Source organism: Haliotis asinina, chromosome 5, assembly GCF_037392515.1.
Source record: "Haliotis asinina isolate JCU_RB_2024 chromosome 5, JCU_Hal_asi_v2, whole genome shotgun sequence".
Taxonomy (NCBI): Eukaryota; Metazoa; Mollusca; class Gastropoda; order Lepetellida; family Haliotidae; genus Haliotis; species Haliotis asinina.
The window spans coordinates 65449280-65475635 of NC_090284.1; the positions used below are offsets into that span (position 1 = coordinate 65449280).

The window sequence follows — 26356 nt, forward strand, 5'->3', positions numbered from 1 at the left end:
GCAAATGACCCTGTTGACTCAGGTGCTCGTCCGACCGAACTGAATTATAACAGTTAAGTCTCGTTTTAACAGACACAACTATTCACTTTTCAATATGTCATACCAGTACTTCATCACAAACAATTAGTGGGCTAGACGTCGAGGTAGCCCAGTCGTTAAGGAGTTCGCATGTCATGTTGAAGGGTCGGGTTCGATTCTTAACCTGGGTATAATGAGCTTAACTAAACTCACTTAATCACTCATAGTTAGATCCATGCAGAGTGTCATACAGTCTGCATGACAAATGTGCTGACTTCCTTTAAACACATTTCATCACTCACAGACGATGAGGCGGTATTGTAATGGTCAAAACGTCTTCTCATCATGGAAAATCAGGTTCAATTCCTTACATGGATAAACATGGAGAGACAATTGTAGATTTATGCTGGCGTTATACTGGTGGTATATTTCAATCGTGGCACATTTCAAGGACACTGTTTGTAAAGTAGACATACAGACACAGTGGGAGCATCAGTAAGTAAACTTTACTGCACCAGGTGTTGTAATTACAGTCACATATAGTCACATAAGTACACAATGTATTGCATTGATCGATCGGGATTTTCCGTCCTTGCAAAAGGGAGACATTTCGCTTACACACTTATTGCACACTTATAGGAAGTGACGTGGTATTATTTCAAATATTTCTATGTTCCGAAAGGTAAATGCTGACTAATCGACAAAATATTCTATGGTTGTGAAAATTAGGACCGCCAATCATATGTGCAGTTTCTAATCACATGATACACTCGAATATCAGTACAATAAATAATACCCCTTAATACTCGTGACAATAATTTCCTTCTCTGTACTGGATTACCACCCGAAACACATAAGGATTGCAATTTTTCCGTATGAGTTCATATTTTTCGTTGGAAGGACAAAACTGCAAAGCAACGACCCAAATACCAGTGTATCTGCATTATCGGAACAGTCTATCTCAACAGCAGGGGTGGCATGTTCACTCGTGGGTTAGGTAACCCAGGATGAACTCCAAATGCATCTACGCTCTCCACAATAGACCCTTGCTCAGCGGAAATGGATGCTTCCGTTGCTACGCCAACTGCCGTTCACATTTGTTCGGCTGTTGGTGTAATATTTAAGACATCATTCGACCTTGTGAGTAATGCATATATCAAATAAGAATAACGAAAAATATATGTGTGTCAACAATGGTGAGCGGAATTACGAAAATCCAACATCATCCAACGTATAAGCTAACTAGTTCATTTGTAAGGTAAGTTAATCTTTGTGGTACTGCTAACTTAGAAAAACACTAAGTCTTAAATGTCGGTATTTATGGACACAAGATATGACAATAACAAAATCTGTTTGGGACACAACTTGAATGGGTTGCTGCATCAACATAACATTTCCGCAATCTTTGCTTTTATTTGCTCTCAAATTCATGAATTGAAAATCGCTAACTGAAAACAAAACAACTCAATTTATAACCATTGAAACATTTCATAATTTGAAAGAACATAAATGATGCTTGGTAACGTATATGTTACTGTCTTAGCATCTGATGTTTAGTATCTTTATCTGGTTGCCTCTCAGCAAACATGATGCTTTACAATTCCGGCCCTTATAGGTCATTTCATACTGCTTGCTGACACCGTCCTTGACTTGCAAACATTCGTTGTCCTTGGTCTTGCATACTGAAATGTATATCATGCATTAGTATAGTTACGGGTTCATTGGTATATGTAGCAGTCACAGAATGTCATCGGATAGGGCCTGGGTTTGGGTTACACGCCTTGAACGTATTCCGGTAATGCAGAGGCGTGCCTGTTTACTGTGAGAGAAATTCCCGAAGTATTGCAGGTCTAAGACCACACCCCTTTAGTGAAACTTGTACGATGCTGACTAAACAAAAATGTAATCGGGGAGAACAGGGTTTTGAACCAACAATCATTGGTTCCTGGCACGTCCAAGGGACGCAACTTTGCACTGGGAAATTGTGATGCTGTGACGGGTACCTCTTCAGCATATACTTCTGCTGTTAAACAGATCCCGAAATACTTTACAGCTACATTCGGCAAGGCGAACAAATTACAAAGGACTGCCATGTAGTTGATGCATCATTAATCACCATCAAAATATGACATAATGTTTCTTTTTGAAAAAGAAATCCAAAATATCCATTTTTCCTGAAAGATATACAGACACACCACAGACATGATATTGCAAATATAGGGATCACGTTGATCATACTATATGCTACATTGTTATGTCGACCAATCAACGCTAAACGCCATGCAAAGTGTCCTTGCGTCGTCAAATTAAGCAACAAAACAACCACCTTGATCACCTGTAAAACAGTGTCCGACACAACCTTTTTATCATCGGTTAGTGGTCAAGGTGGCTTGACATTTATTACCGTTACCAACGGTTTTTGCTATATCATGAAGTTGTGTATTTCGATATTACCCTTCGACCTCTGTATTGACCATCCTCGGCACTCAAGGCCATTACATATTGCCCGACTTCAATCAGCTCCCCTAGTACAGTATCAGGTCACATTCCACGACAACCAACACAAACTTACTCCGAACTTTGTCTGTTTTCCATATCCTGACAAAACTTGAGAAAATTTCAGGTTCAAGAGAAAACATATGACGAGTGAGTGAGTGTGGTTTTACGCCGTTTTCATTAATATTAGAGCAACATCACGACGGGGACACCATAAATTGGCGTCACATACAGTCCCCTCCATGGGAATTGTAAATTAGGAAGTAAACGATAATCTATAAATAAAGAAAAAAAATCAGGTGAACATGGGAAGATATGAGAGGTAAGAGTACTCACGGATGCCGACTTTGTAGATCTTCCCATAGTGACACACATTCTTGTAGCAGTAGTATGGACTAGCGTTCTTGTCCCAGCTGCCCTGACCCTGGGCGATGCACTGGCCGTTCTTTTCACAGCCTGCCCAAAATAAACCGAGATAAAGCTTTGAACATCAATGTTAGTGTATCGTACGTGTCAGATCATCACGTTATCCTTTAATGAAAACCATCAGTCAGAGTATTGAGTTCGCAGACGAGGGTTCATAATCGGGTTGAATGGCATTTAGAACTCAACAGATCCGTGAATATTCAGGGTAGAATAGGTCTTCAGCAGTTCACAAAAGACCGTCGCCATATAGGTGGAATATTGCTGAGTGCGGCGTAAAAGTAAACTCACTCAATTGAAATGACAGACAGATGCAACATCAGCAGATACAAGTGCCATTAAGGGCCGTAACTCTATGCTAAAATTTCAGTATATTTGAGGTATGGCTCTCAAATATCATATCATCTGTAATATATTGTATTTGTAAGACTACACAATCTGACAAAATATGTCTATTGTTATGTTTAATTTGTCCGTTGAATTAAATCGACTGCAGTTACGTTTCTTTAATATAAAAATATATATTCTGTGGTTGAACGTGTTTCACCTTTAGATGTTCTGATGACTAGTTCAGACGAAGGGTCATTTTTCTTTTTGTGTTCGCAGGTCATAGTACCGCAGGATCCAGTGGGCACAGGCTTGTTTAGCTTGTAGCATTTATTCTTGTAGCTGCAATCTGAAAACCAAAGCATTGTCAATGAATGGTATCATCATAACAAAAGAATCTGTCGTTTTTGTTGTCAGAAAGGTTGTGTCCATGTCTACATAACATGTGAAGTACTGGTGTATTTAGCGGTCATTTTACATTTATCTGCAGAATAACACAGCATTACTTTCCCGAATGTAGCAGTTTTTGGTGAATTAGCGAGTGAATTGTCCACACTTTACAGCATCATTCCAGTCGTCACTACATATGGTTCACTCCCATAGCGCTGAACTCCAAAACGTAGAAAGAAAATTAAGTCTGGGCGACAAGTGCATGCTGATCATATTTTATTAGATAATGGACTTGCCCATTCACAGAACCAGTTTGAGCTCAATGCTCCCTTCTCCAGTGTTTCATGTTTTCTATAAACAACGTTATACGAGTCAAAAGATCGAATTATGTCTAAACTTTTACGATTATGGCTGGGTTAAGGCAAGTAGAATGTGCTTTATCGCAGAAAGGGTCTCCCTGATCACGTCTAGATGGATATCTTTGTACCAAGAACGAGGAGAAAGGAGATGTTCTTTCTATATACTACTTAAAACGGTTAAGGATAACACGACTCTCCCATTTACTATATTTAGCTGATATGGCATGTCATGAATACTGAATACTGAATATCGGGAGAACCTTAAATTAAAACATTCATACCATACACCTATTTCAGTCCAGTTTGTGCGAGGTCTTCTAAAACCAAAAATGAGTTGGACCTCAACGAATTCCAATTTCTTAGGCACTGGCGACCTTGACAATCATATATTCCGGATAAACAAATTATGAGACAGAGGTTAAATATCATTAGGAATCTCCTACCCCCGGATTTGAACTTGAAGGGGTTTTCCTTCCCTTTAGGTTGACATTCGAAGTCTGAACAGCCTTGTCGTATGATAGCCCCCTTCTCCAAACACTTTCCCGTCTTCGGATCCTTGCAGCCTGAAAACAAATGCATAAGTCTTTTAGCATACAAAGCAGTGATTGATAGCATGAGCACAAATCCGCGCAGTAGCGATCATGATCAGCGTAGCACCCTAAACATAAAATTATAAACGTAAAGTTTTATACAGATGATATGAATTCTGGGAACATGTAATACAAGGGAGTCCAGTAGAGTGGAGGTACGGCGTAAAAACTACTATTTCATTACGTGCTTTCAATACTCATATGTCACATATCAACACAGATATATTTGCTACAAACTGCATTTTCCTCTAAGTGAAAGACTAAAGGATTAATTCAGGGCGCGCAGTTGTTAGTCGGTCCTGGGAGACTGGATTCAATACACGGCGTGTAGATCTCTCTTCCGTAGCTCTTACAGTTGGTAGCAGGGTGGTTCATGCGTTCGGCCCTTACACCGAAGACGCCTCGAGTCACCACATGGCACATGGGGTCATTAATTCATGCTGACTTTAGCCGCTATATCAAAAACACAGCAACCCACAGATGCACGTTCTACATACCGATTTCTACAAGATAGGAGTGGCAGGACTGCTTGTCCTCGCTGCATTTGTAGGTGTTACAGTTGCGTTTGTACACGACGCCCGGGTCGATACACTTGTTGTCCACCTTGCAGGCTGGCAATACAAAGTTATGTTTTAGACAGGTAAGAGTCGTGAAGTTGAATTTGTTAAACTCGGTATATCATTTAATAGGCAGTCGTCATCATCGTCGTCGTCATCGTCGTCATCACCATCATCATCGTATCATTTCTTTATTCATTATATCATTTTTGCATAGAATGAATGATTTATATGTCGATTTATTGCTTACACTGCGCTACTAGATGATCGCTTTAAGACCGTTTTGTTACTTTTCCCAGGGAATGTTCAACCAAACACTGACAACACGTGTCCACCTACCTAGCTGCACGTGTTGAACCACTCTATATGTATTATTTGCACGGCATATGTACGTGTTGCAGCCATCATTGATTTCCTGGTCTGGAGGATAGCATTTGTTCTTCCAGGGACATTCTGAAATGTAACACAGTACGGGCTCAATCTAGTTACCTGTGGAAATGTTAAAGCACTGCCATTTTGGTACAGATTGTGAAACTGTGTTGGTCATGTGTCATCCGAGAGAGAATGAGGCTGTGCTAGTCACGTGTCATCCGAGAGAGACTGAGACTGTGTTGGTCATGTGTCATCAGAGAGAGAATGAGGCTGTGCTAGTCACGTGTCATCCGAGAGAGACTGAGACTGTGTTGGTCATGTGTCATCAGAGAGAGAATGAGGCTGTGCTAGTCACGTGTCACCAGAGAGAGTGAGGCTGTGCTAGTCACGTGTCATCAGAGAGAGGTTGAAACTGTGTTAGTCATGTGTCATCAGAGAGAGATTGACTCTGTGTTAATCACGTGTCATCGGAGAGACTGAGACTGTGTTAATCATGTGTCTTCATGTGGAAGACTGTGCTAGCCATGTGCACTCACCCAAAGTTCTCTTCATCTTCCCGCCCAGATGACATGTGTATGTTATACACCGTTTGTCATTAGTGATGTTACTCCCGACGTCGTAACATTTACCGTTGTATTTGCAGCCTGAAACGATGAGAATGAATTACAAAGAATCCACATATGAACTAAATGTAGGACCCTGCATACCAAATTGCAAGTACCACAGGGAAAATATATGTGTCGATAACCTACAGTGTCCTGGGCCTAGATTTTCGAAGTCCGCTTAACGCTAAGATAGTCGTGAGTGACATACATTAACATTAACTTATGCCTATCTTAGCGCTAAGAGAGTTTCTAGGACCTACTCCACAAGCTATATGTAGTTACCACAATCGCGTAGCTGGAAAGCATACAGCTCTCTCTGAAACAATATGAACTTTCAACAGCGTTCTACCATGGCCTTTAACTAATCTTTACTGTCATCCCTAAAGATGAGATGTAATGGAGACGGTCTCCAAAGTAAAGACAAGTTTGAAGGAGTAGAATCAGAGAAACCAACATGCATTATGTATGGGAATGAGTGTACTTAGGTGTAGAATTTGTACCGAATCTCATTCACATTTTGCGAGTGCTTGTTTAAAGTAAAAACAAAACAATATCCATTTTAAGTGGAATTATGAAAAAACGAACCCTTTGTGAAACATTTGTCATTACATAACATGTTTTAATCTCCTTTTGGTCTTCACATACCTTTGCTTTCAAGGAACAGTTTCCGAGTCCCATTTTCATACGCTGTGCAGTTGTAGGTAGAGCAGCCAACCTTCAGTTTATCGTTTGGGGCAACACAGCCCAGGTTGGTGTTGCATCCTGAAAAAGATGAAAACATGAAACCTTAGCAGCCGCCATCAATGATGGAGTGGATGAGTTAGTTAGGTCGCTTTGATGGGGCATGCAAGCAAGAAATAATGCAGGTATTTTTCATTTCAGTGGTACTGACGAACATGGATATGGATGACAAAGCAGGTAAGAAACAGTATCAGGAAGATTCCAGATTGGAAGCCACTGGAATGGGTTTCTGGAACGTCTACCTGACGTATCTCTGCAATGACCTTGGATGTGTTATGCAACATGGGTAGATTGAAGAAGACCTGGTGCACAGCGATGAGGATGTGGGTGTGGATGTGGATGTGGATGTGGATGTGGGTGGCGTTACTCTGTCGATGTTGGCTTAGGGTCTGGTGTTGTGGTGGAAGTCTGGATGTGGCGCCGATGTCAATACGGATGTGGGTGGTGGGGTGAGTGTCTGTATGGGTTTGGGGTTCGGTGTTGGTCTGTATGTTTGTAGTGTCGTTCTGTTTAGATGGACAGCCTGGATATACAATTGTATCCAAAAACAGGTTCCTGTTTGGACTGTTGTCACCATCTCTATGTCCCTTATCAACACCTGTACGAATGGCTCTATGCAAATCAATGATGAAATTAATGAGGAGATAGATGTATTTATGTCGTCACGTCACCAAAGTGCAATGATACAATAGCTGATGGATCCATATAATTCCATATTCTAACACTTAAGCCCACAGTACCATTCATTGGAGTGGTTATTGATATATGTTAGCACCTACTTCATGCCATTTATGTCACTTTCAAGAAGAACATATGCGCCCTTTGGCAGATTGAACCTGCAGCTGTCTTGGCTTTGGAACTTTTGGAACAAGTGACACTGACAAATAGTTCCGTGCCATGCACACGCCCGACATCGCTATCTGGTTGTATAACAAGACATCTATAAGGAGCATCTTCTTGAACGTCGGTAACGTACCCGCCCACACTGGATAGAAGCCTGGTCGGTCACCGAAGATACACTCATAGGTACAGCAGCTGGCATTGAGCCTGTCTCCCGGTTTGTAGCACTTGCCCTTTGTGTCGATACACCCTGGAACAGAGATGTAGTGATATTGCTGATTCCTGCTGTATATGTCCTTACCACACCAATAATAGAAGTGAAGACAGGTTTTAACTAGTCCCGGACATTTATGCATTATGTAAGACTTCCCTGCATGCATGACAGATGTCCCTACCTGCTTTACTGACTTTTCTGCCATCTTGACTGACTTCCCTTCTTTCTTGACAGTCTTCCCTACCTGCTTGAATGATATCCCTACCTGCTTTACTGACTTTTCTACCTGCTTGGTGGACTCATATGCATGCTTGACAGACCTCCTTACCTGCTTGACTGTTTTTTCACGTGCCTGACAGACTTCCCTACCTGCTTGACTGATTTCCAGCTTCCATTTGATCGACTTCCTGGTCCTGTACTCCTTGCAGGAGTAGTGCATACAGTTTTGTGTGACGTTCTCGCCAACCTCGAAACACTTCCCACCTTTTGCAGAACACCCTGCAAAACAGAGAGTAATTGAGTTTGAAGTGTATGTTTTCACAACAGAGCTCCTTAGGGCATGGGACGCCAAATACTTGAAGGTGAAGATATGATGTCGGACCTTGAATACTTGATGTTTCGTTCGTTAGTTAGAAGCCGACTGTATAGCCAGCGGGACGGTAAGAGTCATCAAACCCTAGATGGAAACATAGTTGGGTTCATTTTGCCAGTTGTTAATATAAGATAGTGGCTATGCAGATGTGGACAGCAGTTAATGTAAATAATTCCAGAAAATGGACTCATCCATTGCGATACATTCGGCTTACCTCCCTTGACGAAGCCTTACTTACCTCCCTTGACGACACTGAGCCCACAGGCTGACCTTGATCTGTCACAGTGGAGGGTAATGCAACCTTGGGTAACATTCTCTCCCTGTGGGATACAGTGGCCGCGACCGTCCGAACACCCTGGAAGAAACACCGTCTCAAGTACATTGGATTACAATAGGGATCTACGCTTCCCTGGACAGATGAGGAAATGGGTGAATGAAACATCAGTGAACATCAAAGCGAGAAACACCTGTCACGTGAGCTGCACAATGTAGCTATGTGGGGAATCAAACCCGTGTTTCCGGAACGCTTTAACCACTGAGCTAACCCACAGCCCCTATATGTCTGGTCTCAGTGAAGATAGTGACTGCAACAGATTGATAATCAGCTATATACGGACATATGACATGACATAGACATGTGCAAGGTAAAAAAGGGGACGGCACATCACGACAAAGACATGGAAAAATTACATTAAGTAACCGTCAAACTTAAACAGAGCTGATATCAGGGACTGTTTTAACTTCAACAGAGCAACGCGGGGAATTCATCGGGTTACAAAGACAGGGATTTCAGTGACCTAGACGAATGAATTAACATGGAGCCTCCAGTTCAACAAACGTAACTGAATAAGAAGAATCCATTAACCCACTCCTTCTCCTAACAACAAATGGGATGTATTTCGGTTTAACACGAGCCGACCAATCTGAATTACAAACTACCTAGAGTCGCATACAGTGTTACAGCTACGTGAGCGCCCGGAAAAGAACCACGTTATCCCAGGACCGAAAGACTAGTGGAAGTGTATTGTTTCATCGTTGTGTACATGACCAGTCGATAGTTCCATGACATTGACAAAAAAGGAGGTTTTCCTTACAGTCGCTCAACCACACTTGTGCATATAAACTTGAATAATAATTCAAACGATAAAATGGTGCGATGTCAATGTGACTCAGTGAAAATTGAGGTGACATGAAGTATGTTTAGGTTAATCATACTTACAAGGTAACTGCTTAAATAACTACCGTAGTGAGGGTGATGATTAAACGGTTTATGCTACAAGGGTGTACTTATTAAATACGCAGGTAATGTATTAGGCATGATGTAGATTACCAACATACGTACAATTTAATTTTTTTCTAAGTAGATATTTCAAGTTGTGCTAATAAGGCACTTCCAAGAACAATGTACATAACAATGGACATAACAATGGGCATAACAATAACGTGCATGGTTTAACATTGTTTAGAATTCCCAGTTACAACACTGGTATCGGTACCTGCTACTGTTACCACGAAGCCGGCGAGTCCTGACACCTTGTCTTCCTGGCACTGGGTCTGGTAACACCCCTTCACCTTGGTGTAGTTCAAGGGCACACACTGATCCTTATCTCGGCAACCTTGCAGTGAAAAGAAACAACGTGCCTCTTTGAGTTCCCAGAAATTATGAACATGAGATTTTGGGGGGGATATCAACATCCTCTATATTGTTAACATATTTTGTTACTTTTTACTCAGTTTCGGTCTGTAAATAAGACAAGAACTGATTGCCATTGATACCGGTGATTGCTATTAAGGACATCGGTTCACAAAATTGGGATACGAGAACATCAACCACAGAGAGCGAGTCTGACCACCTGGTTTCATCAGTCGTCTCTTCCGACAGGCATGGGTTTACTGCAGGCATATTTTAATCCGGATCTTCACGCATGTGAATAACTTTCAGTCAATAATGCTCAGTTGTTTGTAAACATAATGTAAGTTTTGCTTGTTCATCAGACTTTGACGTCATAACCGATTTCAGACAATCAACTAAGATCGATAATATTATCTAAAAATGTACACATCATGTTGTATATTAACAAATGAGGCAAAACTCAGCCAGAGAGCTGTAAAAGGAAAGTTAAAACCTGCAAAAAATGTCCCAATTACGAGACAGATGTTGAAAACTTGGATTCTTGATAATATACAAGCCCATAACGAAGCAAGTCTAGATGTTCTACAAGTTCCAGTAAATCTTCAATCTCACTGGGGGTAATTTTCAATTAAAATAGTGTAACATATTTGTTTGCATTACACTTATACATTTTTTTCAGAATACATGTTAATGTGTATGATATGGTTAAATCTTGTCGAAAGGTAGAGTTCAAGGTAACGAAATTTCTTAATTAAGATTTTCTAACAAATGGGTTGACCGGGTCGTTAAACCAACATTTGTGTGTGTATGTGCAGCATGTCGGGAAAAATAAAAATCACAAGTCTATCATACCCATGCCCTCATCGGCGATCTCGAAGAACACAGTTTGTGTTTTGTTGTCGTATTTCCTGATACACGACTTCATCTTGCACGTCTCTCCCACCATGTCCGTCCATGTCTCGTTCTCAGGCCGGCACTTCAAGCTCACGTCGTCCATGCAGCCTGCAACCACACCGACGGGGAGTCAATAAACGATCGAGTTTGTTACTACTATCTACTCCGTATTAAAGACAGACCGGGCCTTAAAATACGGTTTATGATGAAGAGGAACCTACAGTTTCTTTGGTCCATACGATATCCTGTTGATCTCCGACTCTACCGCTCCCAACAACTTCACCAAGACGACATACTCATAGTGTTAAAAACACCCTTTAACATTACTTGCTTAAGTTACTTTAGGGTTCATGAAAGGCATATAGCAGGTGGAATACATGACAATTTCATGGATAACTACTTCTTTATGTCTTTATACAACGTTTCAGCACTTCTTCTTGCTACTTCATTGGGTTAATGAGCGGGCATTCACTCTGAAACGTCGTGAAAAGAATAAAAAGCTGTTATTCATAAAACGTCAAGGATCCATCTCACTTTAGGGCGTTTACAGTTCATACATTGTTAGCAAGCTTTATGAAAGTGTTCTTTGCACGCTCGCTAAACACCAACAAGAAAATATGTGAGGGGAAAATGATATCGGTGGTCAAGTATTCGGACTCTCAGTGGTGGTCGTGCTTATGAAGAGAACATATTAATTACATGTGAAACTATATTGCATTAACACAGAGTTGTCTCTGTGCCCCAACCCCACACCCCCACACCCCACACCCCACACCCCACCCCACACCCCCACACCCCGACGCTCACCTCCCTCCACCACCACCAGTATGTTGTGGTTGAAGATTTCACGACACTCTTTCGTCACACACTTCTTAGTGACCCTCTCCCCAACTGCAACAACTTCCTCATCAATATCGGTGCAACCTGGAACAGACGCCAACAGAGACATCAGTGACATCAGCAGCCTCCTACAGCCATATCTCCACTGGTCCTAATTCCAAACAGGAATAGCATCTACATTTACACAGTGTCTGGAACGTCCTAGAATTCACAACAACGTCGGTGGACATACCTACAAGGGCGTCTCTAACAGGCATGTCTCGCAGGTTCCAATAACGAAAGGGTCTACCGAAATTGAGTCTACATTAAATTTTACTCACTGTCTGAGGCAACTGGAAACCGATAGGAACATCGATGAACATACGCAACAAGACAGTTTCTAAGTCTCATCCCCCAAATCAAACGTTACTGTTTCCATGTACACTGAAGACTACAATGTACATTATAAGATGTTCACTTGTCACGAGGGGGACATGGGTGGATGAACTCTCGATGTTTGTTTATGTTCACTGAGCCCTAAGGGCACACACACACATTTGAAGGAATGCGAATTTTGAATTGTTTGAAGCACGGGTACAAATCTTTTTATCTTACCTCACACATAAATGACACTTCCTGATTGGCTAAGCGCTCTTCTATTATTTTCAGTGTATCCCACTTATAAGTGAGGTAAATTGCATTGTACCCCGCTGCCAGTGGCAACTCATTCGATACATCATGTTAGTACTTCTTTATCTCGAATAGCACTGAATAACGCATGATGTACGGAAATTATATTGAAATGTACCTCGCTTGTAAGCGGGGTACATTGAAAATAATAGAAGAGCCCTCAGCCAATCCGACAGCGGCATTTATGTGTGAGGTAACATAAAAAACACTGTCTGCTTTGAAAATTATACTGTGTCATTTTTAGTTGCGTTTATATCGAATACACAGCTGTTTCATAAGAGCAACATTCGGTACGGCCATGTCACGAAAACCTTCTGAGGCTTTGGAACCAAAGAAATCTCTTCTTTAAGAGAACATGTGTAACCACTAGTCTCTAATGAATAAATTTGTTGCAACTTAATCGTACAAGAATGTGACAATATTTTGTTCGTTATATAATATGATTGTCTATATTATGACTGCTTTAGTTTGTTAGCACCAATCGAGTGTTCAATAGTTTTATGAAATTCCTGTCTGTTCCAACCTTATGATGAAATGATTGTCCAAATGCGTATAATCCACTTATTAATATAACACACCCACTCGCCGTGTTTATAGGCTGATAGGTAGAAGTATTAGTTGTTGTGTTAATATGTATTTGTTCATATATCAGCCGAAATGATGCCAAACAGATCTTTTGTATGTGACAAGAGTGACAACTACATGCCGTCCTTTTTGAAGCAACACTGGTGAAGTGGTCTTGGTGTATATCGTTATTTTATCCTACATTTTTGTACAATATGGGCGTGTCATGGCACCTACCGCAGCCGATAGGGCTGTAGAAGCAGGAGTTGATGAGGGTGTTGTTGTCCCCGGTCTTTACGAAGGGTAAGGATCCATTCATCATCCGGAACATGCCGTCGTACATGTCACAGAAGCTCCAGAACTGGATCTTATGCTTCATTCCTAGAAACAACATATACTGAAATCTGACAACTTTCTAACAAAAAAACGTGTCTACCACGATACACATCTGTGTCCTTTCGCAGAGGAGAGAAATATTGCTATTGATCAAATCTCAGTTCCCACTGCTTCTTGGTGTGTGTGATGACTCTGTTTATGGGGGTCTAGGCTAACTGCCCCCCCCCCCGGACAAGTGCCCCTCCCCTACCCGTCCATTGTGCCCCCTGGACAACTGCCCCCTAGGCTACTTGTCCGGGGGGCTATTAACCCGGGAGGCAGCTGTCCGGGGGCACAATGAATGGGGGGCAGATAGCCAAGGGGCAGTTGTCGGTGGGCAGTTGTCCGGGGGCAGTTGTCCGGGCGGCAGTTAGCCTGATACCGTTTATGGAATTGATAAACATCTGCAGCCTACGACACAGGAAGCAGCGTAAACACGACGGTACATGAGTAGTTAATTTTACCAATAGTCTAGCAGCTCAGATCGGGGACTTTATATCCCACCTCTCCCTTTAATAATGACTTAAGACCACATTGAAGATTTGTCTTTGCGTTGGTGGAGTCATTTGGGGGTTTCAGGTGGAGCGACGAACTTAAGTAACCTGTCTGTGGTTTCGATGGCGGGCGGGAGTGAAGCAGACGACATTTTGGGCAACTTTTAATTATTTACCACGAGTTTTTTAACAATGAATTTGGTGTTCCGCTTTAGACTAATCACAAGTATTTCATATGTAATGGTTATAGGAGTACAACAGACAAAACAATTATTCGCTCATTAAAAAGAGTCGGTTTTGGCGCATCATTGGAAGTAAAATAGGCGTTTCATACTGAACAATCACAACAAAATGTATATCTACAGGAAGGTACAGTACTTTACAGAACAGAACTTCAAAATCCATATGACCTTTACCTCTGACCTCTTGACATTCCGATTCATTTGTAGCCATAAACAACACAAACTGGTGTTTGGCCGGCAGCACGATGGGCCGTTCGATTTCACCATCGAATCTGCAGCAGAACTCCATTCGGGTGGCAGCGCAGGAGTAGTTGCCGTCAGGAAGGATACCGACGGTGACGTTGGTAGCGTTGCATTCACGGCCTGTCATCTGCACGAATCCCTCCTCGAAGCCTGGAATATCAGGAAACGGATTTTCAGATTATTTGTATATGGACATTTCGAAATTCATTTCAAGTTCAAAATGAGTTCTTCCTGTATTTATTATGCCAGCCTTCAATAAAACATTCTTTGGTGTTCAGAGTTGTGTCCCAAAGCGTGTAAGAACCGTATCACGTGCACTCAGCGATACTTGATTTCTCAACACCATACCCAGAGTATTTTAACATTCAGGAGGGACAAATTGTAACAAGATGACGTTAAACTAAACTCACTAACTGACTGGTGTTCTACCTCGGATTTTCGGTTCACAAGGGGTCTTATGAGCTGCGGACAATATATTCTAATTACAGATTTTGAAAGTTTCACCTTCGGTTTTCAGACCACACTCGTGCGTCTCATTGTGAATGGGTGAGGGAGTTTGGTTTTACGCCACATTTAGCAATACTTCCGCAATATCACTGCAGGGGACATCAGAAATGACCTTCACACATTGTACCCGGGGACATCAGAAATGACCTTCACACATTGTACCCGGGGACATCAGAAATGACCTTCACACATTGTACCCATGTGGGAAAGAGAGCCCGGGTCTTCACTGTGCCAAGCCAAAGCTCTAACCGCCAGGCTATCCAAACGCCCACTTCTCATTTATAAATATGCTCCGTGAAAAACTACCTACCAGGCGGGCACGTCCCATTGTATCTGAGGATGCAGTAGCGACCAGGTTCCCAGTAGGTCTGATACAGCGGAATGATGGAAGGGTCATCGACGTCGTGGTGCACGCAGTAGTGGTGGTCCAGTTCGTGGGCGGTGTAGTTGCCCTTGAGGAAGAACTCCTGGGACTTGTAGTTACACCCGTCCCCGCACTGTCGGAACCAGCTCTCATGCCAGAAGTTCTCCCCGTTGTCGGGACATCCCCCCACCGGTTCCGGCAGGGCGTACTGACCACGAGGCCACATCATCACATCTGAAGCGTCATATGTAAGGTGAAGTATGAATCAAAATGAGTCACGTGCATATGTACTTAAGTCCTAATATGGTACTTAATGGATAACATTTGAGACTCTCTACTTCTTCATCACGATTACATCCTCCCTTAAACACACACGCACACACACACACACACACACACACACACACACACACACACACACACGCCATCCCTCCTTACATATGCACATGCATATATTATGTTCATCTTAAAGCTGATGCATCAAGACTACCCTCATCCTCATCCTCATCCTCGTCCTCTTCCTCATCCTATTACTCAAAATGTAATCGGATGTTTCCTTTGTACAATGCACAAACATACTCTGCAGTGATCGTTGACATGCTCGTAAAAATAAATATACAAACAAAACACTATTTATCTATTTTGGTTTAATACATAATCACTGGATCACACAACTGCATGCGAATCAGAACGCGCATGTATATTTCACGTTACACGTGTATATTTCACGTACCATGTGAGTGTGTGAGGATCCTGGCCCTCAGCTTGTCCTGCCTTTCCCCAGTACACTGGTATATTGCACACTCGTCCTGCCAGAAACTCAGCATCGGCTTGCACGGCTTCTCCACGTCGTGGGTCAAGCAGCCTAGGGGACAAGAACACGTCACTTAGAGACATAATGGACAGTACCATGATTCACTGCACTCACGTAACAGTAGTATTAGCAGTGGTATAACTGAAGGAAAGTTGTAGTAGCTAGTAGTAACAGCAACAGTAGTAGTAGTATCAGCAGCAGCTGTAAAGAACTAGTAACAGTAGTAGCAGCTACAGAAGAACTAGTATCAGTGGTAGTACTAAAGGAAGTAGTAGTGGTAATAGTAGTAGTAGTAGCAGCAGCAGCAGCAGTAGCAGTAGCAGTAGTAGCAGCTACAGAAGAACTAGTATCAGTAGTAGTGGTAATAGTAGTAGTAGTAGTGACAGCAGCAGTAGTAGTAGTAGTAGCAGCAGCAGCTGCAGGTATAGAAGAACTAGTAACTGTAGCAGCACTAGTTTGTTTTCCTTTAACGCTGCACTCAGAAATACTCAAGCTATGTGGTGAGGGTCTATAAATAATCGAGTCTGGACCAAACAGAGGCTCAACAGCAACTGACCCGTGAAGTGAAGGTCCCGGGGTAGAATAGGTCTTCAGCAACCCATGCTTGCCATAAAAGGCGACTATGCTTGTCGTAAGAGGCGACTAACGGGATCGGGTGGTCAGACTCGCTGATTTGGTTGACACGTGACATCGGTTCTCAATAGTGCAGATCGATGCTCATGTTGTTGGTCACTGGATTGTCTGATCCAGACTCGATTATTTACAGACCGCCGCCGTATAGCTGTAATATTGCTGAGTGCGGCGTAGATCACCTACGATCTACGCAGTTGTGATACGATGACATGTGTCAACCAAATCAGCGAAACTGATCACAGTTTTGGTAGTAGTAGTAGTAGTAGTAGTAGTAGTAGTAGTAGTAGTAGTAACGACGTCATCTACCCCACCATCCTATCGATATAACGGTATCTTACGATCTACTTTTACCCGAACCTCCACCGGATATTTACAATGTAAGGAACTATACTTAGGGCCACTGTTGCTCGTCCTACGTATCACAATGTTCCTACCTGTTTTGACTTTCTTCATGACGTAGCAACCGTCGTCTATCTGGCACTCGAATGTGTCACAGTGTTCCACTGCCTTCTGCCCCACACTGTAGCAGTTGCCGTCCTTCCAAACACAGGCTGGGGAAACAATGCATGTTGTGCACTACATACGCGTTCATATGTAACATTAGTTGTTTATTAGTCATTTTTACCATTATTAGTCATTTTTACCACAAAAACATCAATGTCGTGAAATGGATCTGCCTCTGTTCTTAAGACAATCAAGATTCGATGAGGCATACTCCTATCTCAGTATTCAGTGACAATAAGAACCCAGTGTTTTCCCGAAACACAATGGCGGCATTACTGCCCAATGACACGTTGCTGAATAACTGCCATTCACTGGTATCCCTTTCTCTCCAGTTTGAGGGGGGGCACTTTGACCACGGTTTCTTAAAAAACTCGTTTTGAAGAAACGGTCTTATGAGCCAGTTGTCGCCCTTAGTCGTCAAGCAGGTGGACGTCTGTCAGCGAGGATATTTTACTGTCATTTTCCATAGTGTAATTTGCTAAGTACTGACTATGAAACGTTAAACCTGGTGCCGCAATGATTTATCTTGTTCAAACTTCCACCATGGTAATTGCATGTAGCCGTTCCTAACATGACATGCACCGCATTTGAGTGTGAAACAGTATCAGAACAACTTTAATTTCAGTCTGGTATTTATCACTGAAATGTACAGTAACACACTGACACGTGTAATTGACTTCAATGTAATTTGAAGTGTTCATGGTAACTGCTTGCATGAAATTCATTACACGTTGAGAATCGAATACTTTTTCTTTGTCCATACAATCATACAACTAATATCACCAAATGATGGAATATCGGCCATTTTGGGCTGTATATCTCTTCTCCATGTTAAGGGGGTTGACTAGGGTGGTGTTCTTTTACCGGATTCTTCTAGCACATATGTTGAAAACTCTCCATCCGTGCTACACCGGTACCGGAAACAGCCCTCCGTCCACGTGCTGTTTCTTTCCTTACACTCGCCCTTGAACGAACAACCTGCCAGTGCAAATCATTTATAAAAGACCACAATTCTTGAATGATCAATGCGCCTCTTAACTAAAACATTTGAATGGCGACTTCATACACTGATGGATATCAGGAATCTAACCACGGATTTTGAGGTGACGAGCGAACGTATTACCACTACGCCAGTCTTTATCATTAAAAGTATAAGGGAAGCGAAAAAAGAAATATTATCTGGAAATATTTATCAGCAAGAAATACTTAATGGAATACTTACAAATAACATTGCTTTGTTAATGTGGCGTTTTGTGATTCTTGTTCTAATATTGCAGTTTGCTAATAGATATACAAGAGATACCTTCAGAAACGTGACTATCTGATTGGACAGACACATTTGAAAGTTGTTTGCTGTGTAGACTCACCAGCCTGTATAGGGATGAAGACGCCATTGTCAATGCACTGGAACTTAGTGCATGGGTCGCTCTGAGACTCCCACACATCGCCTTTGTCGTAGTAGACGCCGTAGTAGAAGCAAGAGCAGATCCACGGCACACACCGGTCACCTGTGAGGTAACCATAGCGACTGATTATTGTCAGATCTGGGGTCAGTGCAACATGCAGTAGGATAGAATAAGCGATTGAGTGAGTAGTTTAAACTTTGAGAAAAAGAAATTGCGAAGAGACAGCTTAATGTTGTGGGAGGACCCAAATAGTGCACGTCAATCGCTGTAACTACGGGAGTCCACTGTAGTCCCATATCGTAAATATGCGTTTATGAATTTGTGCAAATAAGTTATGATACAGATTTTTTAGAAAAGGTGAGTGCATCCTGCTCTAACGGGCATATCCGCCACAGACTTAAAATCAGGCATATCCGTTACAGACTTAAAACCAGGCATACACGTCACAGACTCAAAACCAGGCATATCCATCACTGACTGAAAACCAGGCATATACGTGACAGGCGTTAAACCAGGCATATCCGTAACAGGCTGAAAACCAGGCACAAACGTCACAGGCTGAAAACCAGGCATATCCGTCACAGGCTTAAAACCAGGCATATCCGTCACAGACGTGAAAGAATATAACTTCGGAGAGTGAATTACCTTGCTATTTCAACTAATAGACACTATTAACTGCATAGAAACAGATGACAAAGTAATTGCTACAGTAACTTATTTTGTGTTCACTATGTTAACTTTCAATCAAAGGAAGTCAAACATAACAATGTTGTTAAAGTATAGACACCGTAAGTATTGCTACATGTAAGCTGAGACATAATTGTAATGTTATGATGGGACTATACCCGGGCAAATAGGGGTCTTAATAGGAGATAAATAATTGATGTTATTCGACATTATAACCCAATTCATTAACAGTGCGTCATCAATGATACCATTTCCTTTTAAGGCCAATAGCCATCACATCAGAAAGTGTACTGATTCCATTGTTGTTTATAGTTATCCCAGATAATGAGATGTGTTAGTAACATTGTCAGTATCAACGAATGTGTGTTGTATTTGCGTATATGTTAAAGAATTTACGCAATCTGTCCACGCCACTTTTATGTCTATACTCACAGTACCATAAAACATGTTGGAAACGCAACAGTTATAGCAAGCTTCAAATATACTGAAACGTCAATTCTCACTCGTAAATTCGTCAAAACTAAAATCTGATTATTTGATCATTCGCATACAAAGCAAGGCGATATCAGTGACAACGATGGCTCAGCAACTTTACAGAATACTGCCCATTTCAGTATTTTCGGATCTGGAAGCATTAGTCAATGAAACACTGTGGCTCAATTCGGTCAACAGAAATATATTCGCAAATATAGGACTACTAGATTACCTTAACATATATCCAGGAATCGTTACATATCTATTAGTAAGAAACGTGGTGCCTATCACCTCTCTGGTATCAGAAATGAGATGATCATTCATAAAAGTCACGAGTAGTTGCAGAGACAAAGCGGCTTTCTCAACCTTCTAAATCAATTTCATGCGTGTGTTCACATCTCCACAGCCTCATCAATAGATGTATTGAGTTACCCAAACGTTTTCAATTTCTATCGATCAGTACATAATTAATCCTTGCAACGAAACCGGTCCCCAGCGTGAATATCCTGAAAGGTTCACATATTCACATGACCAGAAACCTGATCAAAACAAGGGAGCATCATCAACATTTAGATCGGTTTGTCTTCATACAATAAGCCATCATTCTTCGATACCTACTCAGAATGCTGTGGACACCGGGGCAGCTACAGAACCGGACGTATAATTTTAACAACCTATAAGATCTTGTTAACATGCATATCATGTTAACTTTCATGCATTGTTAAACTTCACCCAGTGTTACCGAAAGAACACGTCACCCACCAAACTCTACAGACCATATCAATCCTCAACCTACACACATTGCCAATATTCAGATTACGAAACAAACGCCCATGTCAGATTGCACTAATGTCCTACAGGCCATTTAAACACTCGATCCATCAACATAAGTCTGTACTATCAGACTGACAATGTACGGACAATGCGGGCTGAGCTTAGTTGATTATTCGATCGATATCCTAGCATGTCTACTCTTTGGGGGTCAACATTGAACACACTTTTCCGCGATGCAATGTTTCCAAACTCTACACGTGTTTCACGTGGAAGACTTATTTCTAAATTTGACGCTCCGTGCTATTCCATTGTACCATCTGTACGGTGTAAGTTTCCGTGTTTTGCTTTACCTGCCTTGCTACTGGAGTGTATTTGATATTAGGGTCTGTACTCCATTTGTAAATAAATATATAATACTAAACAGCAAAAGAAACGCACGTTGCGAAAAAAATGAAATCTCATAACATTTATGTCTTCTGTTTAAAAGCTTGACAAAACACTATAGAGTACGTTAGCATTTTCTTTCCCCTGAAAGTCGGTCGAACATTTACTTGTATCTAGTATTCGTTCGGTATTTGTAGTCAACATACACACCATTAAGGTCAGTTAGGTACTTAATCAGCTTACACAGTCAACATGGCGCCAGATGGCACGTGCACTTGGTTAAGGCATGACGGGAACCGGAACACGAAGACAAATAAAGTCAGATGTCTTTAGAAATATATATCTTTATCGTACAAATATCTGAGATACATCTTCAGCATAAGTGATAATTATGTGATACTGTTTGTTGAAAGGTGTCAAAGTTATTGCGATATGTTGAGAACCGCTGTTTCATGTAAATGATTTTTTTGTCTTTAAATGTTGAAAATACTTTCAGTAAAACCAGATTGGGCGGGCAGATCTTATTTACAGCAGAGAGTGTAATCACAGAGTATGTACTCTGAAATGATTAGAACAATCACACCACTGTGAAGATGAATTCCACGGTGAGTGATAGAGGGAGTGAGTATAGTTTTACGAGAAAATATTCCAGAAAAATAAAGGTGTCACGTGGCTTTACAAATTGCGTCCGCGTGGGGAAACGAACCTGGCCAATGAGCATGACGAGCGAACACTTTAACTACTATTCCGATCTCACATTTTATGGATTCTTTGGGAACAGATCCACCAAGCTCTGCATTTAGGAGGTTTCAATGTATTCTTGAAAAATGAAATTTACATTTGTAACCGAACTCATCAGCAGGGAAATTTAGTTTTTGAAAAAAATCATACAATCCGTGAATTGTATTTGCACCGTTAAAGGATTGGATGATTTACTGTTGAGGTAACATACCCATGGGCGATAACGACTCACAGGTACTACTTTACATGTAAACCTAATATGTTTTATTTCGTATTTATTGTTTGTTATACAAACAACAAATCCACCAGTCTAACAATTATAGATTTGACTTTTAATAACTATCTGTTTCCTTTCAATGCAATCAAGGTGCCATTTACAAACGGGAACAGGGCAGTAGTGCTTGGATTTCATGGGCTTGTCAAATGTATACACTGGAGGACAAAAGTAGGTGCACCCTACCAGTACTTGGGTTTCCGCCATGTGCAGTGACAGTAGTCACGTGCACTGTCACCATCAGGCCCACCAAGAGGGGGAGCCACTCCGTCAGACCCCCTCCCCTAGGGGCACGGCTGTCAGCCATCAAGGTTCGTTCAACTACTCTCGTCCTGAAAATGAAAGGTTAAGATTTCACACACGCTATACATAGTTGTATGTCGTATCTTCTTGTATCCTCTCGCCGACACAATGGACATTAGTGTCCTTGTGTATCTTAATATCAGATACAGCACACTCAGTGTCTGTACCAGTGATGTGGAGGTGTTACTTTGCTGTAATATAACTGGAAGTGATATTAAACATTATTCATTCATTATATCAATATATCCGTGAATATATGTTTGAACGTAAATAACCTATGCTTGTCGTTCGAGGCGACTACGGGATTGGGTGGTTAGGTTGCTGACTTGGCTGACACACCTCATCGTATCCGTATCGTCATTGCGCAGATCGATGCTCATGTTGTTGATCATTGGATTGTCTGGTCCAGACCTTTTTTACAGACTGACGCCATATAGCACACATGTACACACACACACACACACACACACACACACTCACTCACTCACTCACACTCACACACACACACACACACACACACACACACACACACACACACACACACACACACTCACTCACACACAACCCTCCTCAGTCGCCTGGGTTGTTGAAGATCAGTTTGAACCGGATGTTCGCGGGAGGTACATAATATAGTCTTGGCCAAAGGAACCAGGTACAGGAGGAACCAGATACACGTCAATGATCCATACCGTCGTGGTACGATAACAACCCTGTGCAAAGGCACACAGTCCGACAATGTTGGGTTTATGCGGCTCTGAGCCTATTTTATCTTATCCGTTCAGTAAATACACTCCGGAGCCGGAATTGCAATCTGTGTAAGTCTGTACCGTCACTACCTGACAAACTGATATGAAACGATCCATGAAACGATCCATGAATCGTTTCCACTTCAGTGCTCAGTGTCAATATTTCCCCACAACACCCCACAACATGTTACAGCATATACAGTGTTTTGCCTTGGATGTCAATGTTAACAAATACAAAAATTATACTGTAATAAACTCTTCGTCATAAAATTGTATGCTTTTGTATACAAGGTGTTGGATGACTTGTTTGACAGTACAGATGTTTCCTTTGACATTAACGTTGGGACGTACAACATGGAACAAACTTTATGGATAACAACTTCTTTAATTTCTAATGCTTGACAACCGTACAAGAATCTGCATCGAAAGAAAATACACGAAGCTGTTATGCATAAAGTTTGTTGAAGAGAATATATCTGCCGCGGTGTTATTAAACAGAAATGAGCAAACTGGCTCCAAAAAGTGATATGCCAAGTAGAGAGGCTTGTCTTAGATGGTCCAGGATCCGGTGATCATTGTACTTAATCCCAGATTCGCCATGATAAGGGCAGTGGTGTTAGGAGATCTCCCCAAACTGGTAAACGTATAGGATCAGCACATGGTCTTCCGCAACCACTGTGCCGTGTACGGAGCTATAACGTCAACTCAATTAATCAGGTCTGAGGGACGTCCGAAGTGTACACAGGATACACATCGGATACTGTACAGCTGTACACAAAGATAAATGTCCCATTGTTTTATAAACAGCAGATGTACCATAAAGAGTTCTCATTATCGTTTTAATCATCAGTATCATTAATGTCTTCAAAACCCTGCTGATGTCAGGTAACAAATTATCCCACGAAACTTCAGCTTATCGTAACCTTTGAATATCTGGGTTAGATTGGTTTGCAGTAACCCGTACTTAACATTAGAGGCAACAAGCAGGATTCGGTCAGACTATCTCACGTGACTGTTGTATGTCATCTTATCCCCGATAGCGGTTTTGATGCTTTGACACTCATTGGATTGTCTGGTCCAGGCGCAATTATTTACAGACCGCTGCCATATAGTTGGAACATTGCTGAGCGCGGCTCATTTCACACTAAATTGATGTGTGTGTAAAAATGTTTTGTATAAACCAGGGGCACCATACGCAGCTCTTATAGAGGCCATACATTATACATATTAAAGGGAAAGTACAGGCGTTTCTGTTGGATCTTCGCTCTATGTAAGTATATTGAATAACTACGATCAGGATTAATTTCGACCCAGTACTCATATGTGTATGTACCTCACTGAAACGTTGAACAATATGTCAGTAGCGCACTTCAAGATTCCTCATCGGTATAATGTTAAACATCTTTCCATGTACCAATTACCGCTGTTTCATGAGAGATCGGGTCTTGTTCGAACACATACATATAACATATTTAACGTCAAACCGTCACAAAAGTGGTAGTCGCTGACATATTGACAGCCGCCATATCAGTGGTGCATATACCCACTTGTGCCGTAGCTTACCTACTTATGATATACACAGTCAATACATTAATCAATAACACCAACTTAATCCTTCACGATAATCAGTCTCAAGTATCCCACAAAAAACGACAACCTACCTCTTGATGTGTATAGTTTAACACCCCAAAACATCCATTTTCGAGGCAGTTTCGGAGAACAGTCTATCCACAGAACCAAGGCAAAAGCCTTTCCAACAAACTTTGGCGTCTTTTATTTCTCTTCGATCGGTCATGTATTGTTCGTTTCTCTAAGTCGTCACTAGGTCCGGTGACAGCTTGCCTTCTTAATAGATGGCAATGAAGTTGTGTGAAGTTGAGGTAAATATTAACTACACCCAAATCGATTATGTCAGGGCACATTTGACAACCAGCCGTGTTGTTATCCGGCGTGTTGTTCCATAATCGACTTTCCAGGCATCAATGAATACATTGAACAATTATAGGCTTTAATATATTTGAGAAGGTTTCCAGAGATTTACTGAAGATTGGTATTACGATGTGAATATGAGGTGGTTTGTATACTGAAAGTAGAACTGAAACATTTATGATTAAAATAGTCCTGTAATATCATAATTAGATATATATCTTCGTAGGAAATTAAGAGAATAGTGATTAGAAATTATGTAGAACGATTGCAAAATACATTGTGACGTAAGTGTATGTAACATATCGAATGACTGGGAAAGTATACACTAAGGACTTAATTAAGTACTCCGTCTTTTATGCAATGGCAGGTTCTCAACACGTTCATAAAACCTCTCGTGATGACCACGATGTTTTTCAGACCAGTAAGATACTTTGACCATCCAAAAACAAAACAAAAACAAAACAATACGATTGGAATTCATGTTGATTTTACGATGATAAATTGCTCGTTTAAACAACCCACTGATTTTCATTCAAAACCATGTCTGAACTAGTAAGGCCCTGTGGGGCCTTTCACGAAGCAACCTTTACTAAGGTTAACTTTAACTCCCAATCTTTAACATTGCACTAAAGGTACCTTTGAGACTTGCCATCACCTTATTGCTTTGTGAAAGAAGGCCTTGAAATGTTTAATGCTGTTTTAATGTGAATGTGAATATTCAAAGTGTCATTTTGCGTGCCCTACACGATTCAAGGTCAAGACAGAGTCTAACCCCCATCTTACTGTATGACAGCCAGCAATCTAGTCCTCATACCTCCTGTCAGCCTTATGGTCCTCTGAAAGGGCACCATTCCTCGTGTAAAGCAGCTTTCAGTTGGGGCAGGTTCTGTACAGGAGGGTCCCTTTGTGCACATGACGACCAGTCACGTCCAAGATATGCTGCAAAGATCTGCAATCATTCAGTCGTGAGATATGTCAGAGGTGCTTAACTACGATATTTGTGTATATATGTAAAAACAACATTGTTTAATAACGACTTGGAAATGAAATAAACCTGCAATAGCCTGAGCCCTACAATTATTTACAAATAAATTTATGTGAATATGTGCTGGGAAAAAAATGACTGATTTTCAAGAATATTCAGAGATATCCTTTAGAACTTGGTGAAATTCTTACGATCGTTATCAAAGGTTTACGTTACTCGTAGCGCAGACTACAAAGAAACAAAATCCATTTAGATTGAAAAGGAGCCCTGGAGAGTTGGGAGATTCAACCTAGAGAAATCTAGACTTGATTCATTTAAGGCTATAGCATCGCAAGGAGGGCTAGCAAAAGACT

At 41.4% G+C, this 26356-nt stretch overlaps 1 protein-coding gene and 1 long non-coding RNA gene across 2 annotated transcripts in view; one reads left to right on the forward strand and one right to left on the reverse strand.

Moving 5' to 3' along the window:
• LOC137284241 (uncharacterized) overlaps window positions 1–14470 on the forward strand; it is a 37720-nt gene extending 23250 nt beyond the window's left edge. Inside the window, exons 2-3 of the long non-coding RNA XR_010956888.1 lie at window positions 7020–7055; window positions 14443–14470. This is a non-coding gene — a long non-coding RNA (uncharacterized lncRNA). The remainder of the gene's footprint in view (window positions 1–7019; window positions 7056–14442) is intronic.
• On the reverse strand, window positions 510–24854 carry LOC137284240 (uncharacterized). Its single transcript, XM_067815973.1, has 23 exons — window positions 24751–24854; window positions 22227–22372; window positions 18668–18808; window positions 18165–18278; window positions 17231–17347; window positions 16083–16214; window positions 15296–15583; window positions 14410–14628; window positions 13362–13505; window positions 11859–11975; window positions 11010–11159; window positions 10021–10140; window positions 8763–8879; window positions 8302–8430; window positions 7855–7968; window positions 6783–6899; window positions 6069–6176; window positions 5500–5613; window positions 5101–5214; window positions 4457–4576; window positions 3485–3613; window positions 2851–2970; window positions 510–1700 (listed from the first exon to the last, which is right to left on the reverse strand). Exons 2-23 carry the CDS (start codon window positions 22345–22347, stop codon window positions 1558–1560), a joined length of 2988 nt encoding a protein of 995 aa, XP_067672074.1. The 5' UTR covers window positions 22348–22372; window positions 24751–24854; the 3' UTR covers window positions 510–1557.
• Window positions 24855–26356: the final 1502 nt, after the last annotated feature.

Excerpts from the sequence above, each read along its gene's own strand:
- LOC137284240 (XM_067815973.1), bottom strand. The coding sequence starts at position 22,347 with ATGGCTGACAGCCGTGCCCCTAGGGGAGGGGGTCTGACGGAGTGGCTC. Across the intron at positions 8,880-10,020 it reads CTTCGTGGTAACAGTAGCAG|GGTGTTCGGACGGTCGCGGC; the intron begins GTACCGATACCA and ends TGTTTCTTCCAG. Across the intron at positions 1,701-2,850 it reads GATCTACAAAGTCGGCATCC|TATGCAAGACCAAGGACAAC; the intron begins GTGAGTACTCTT and ends TATACATTTCAG.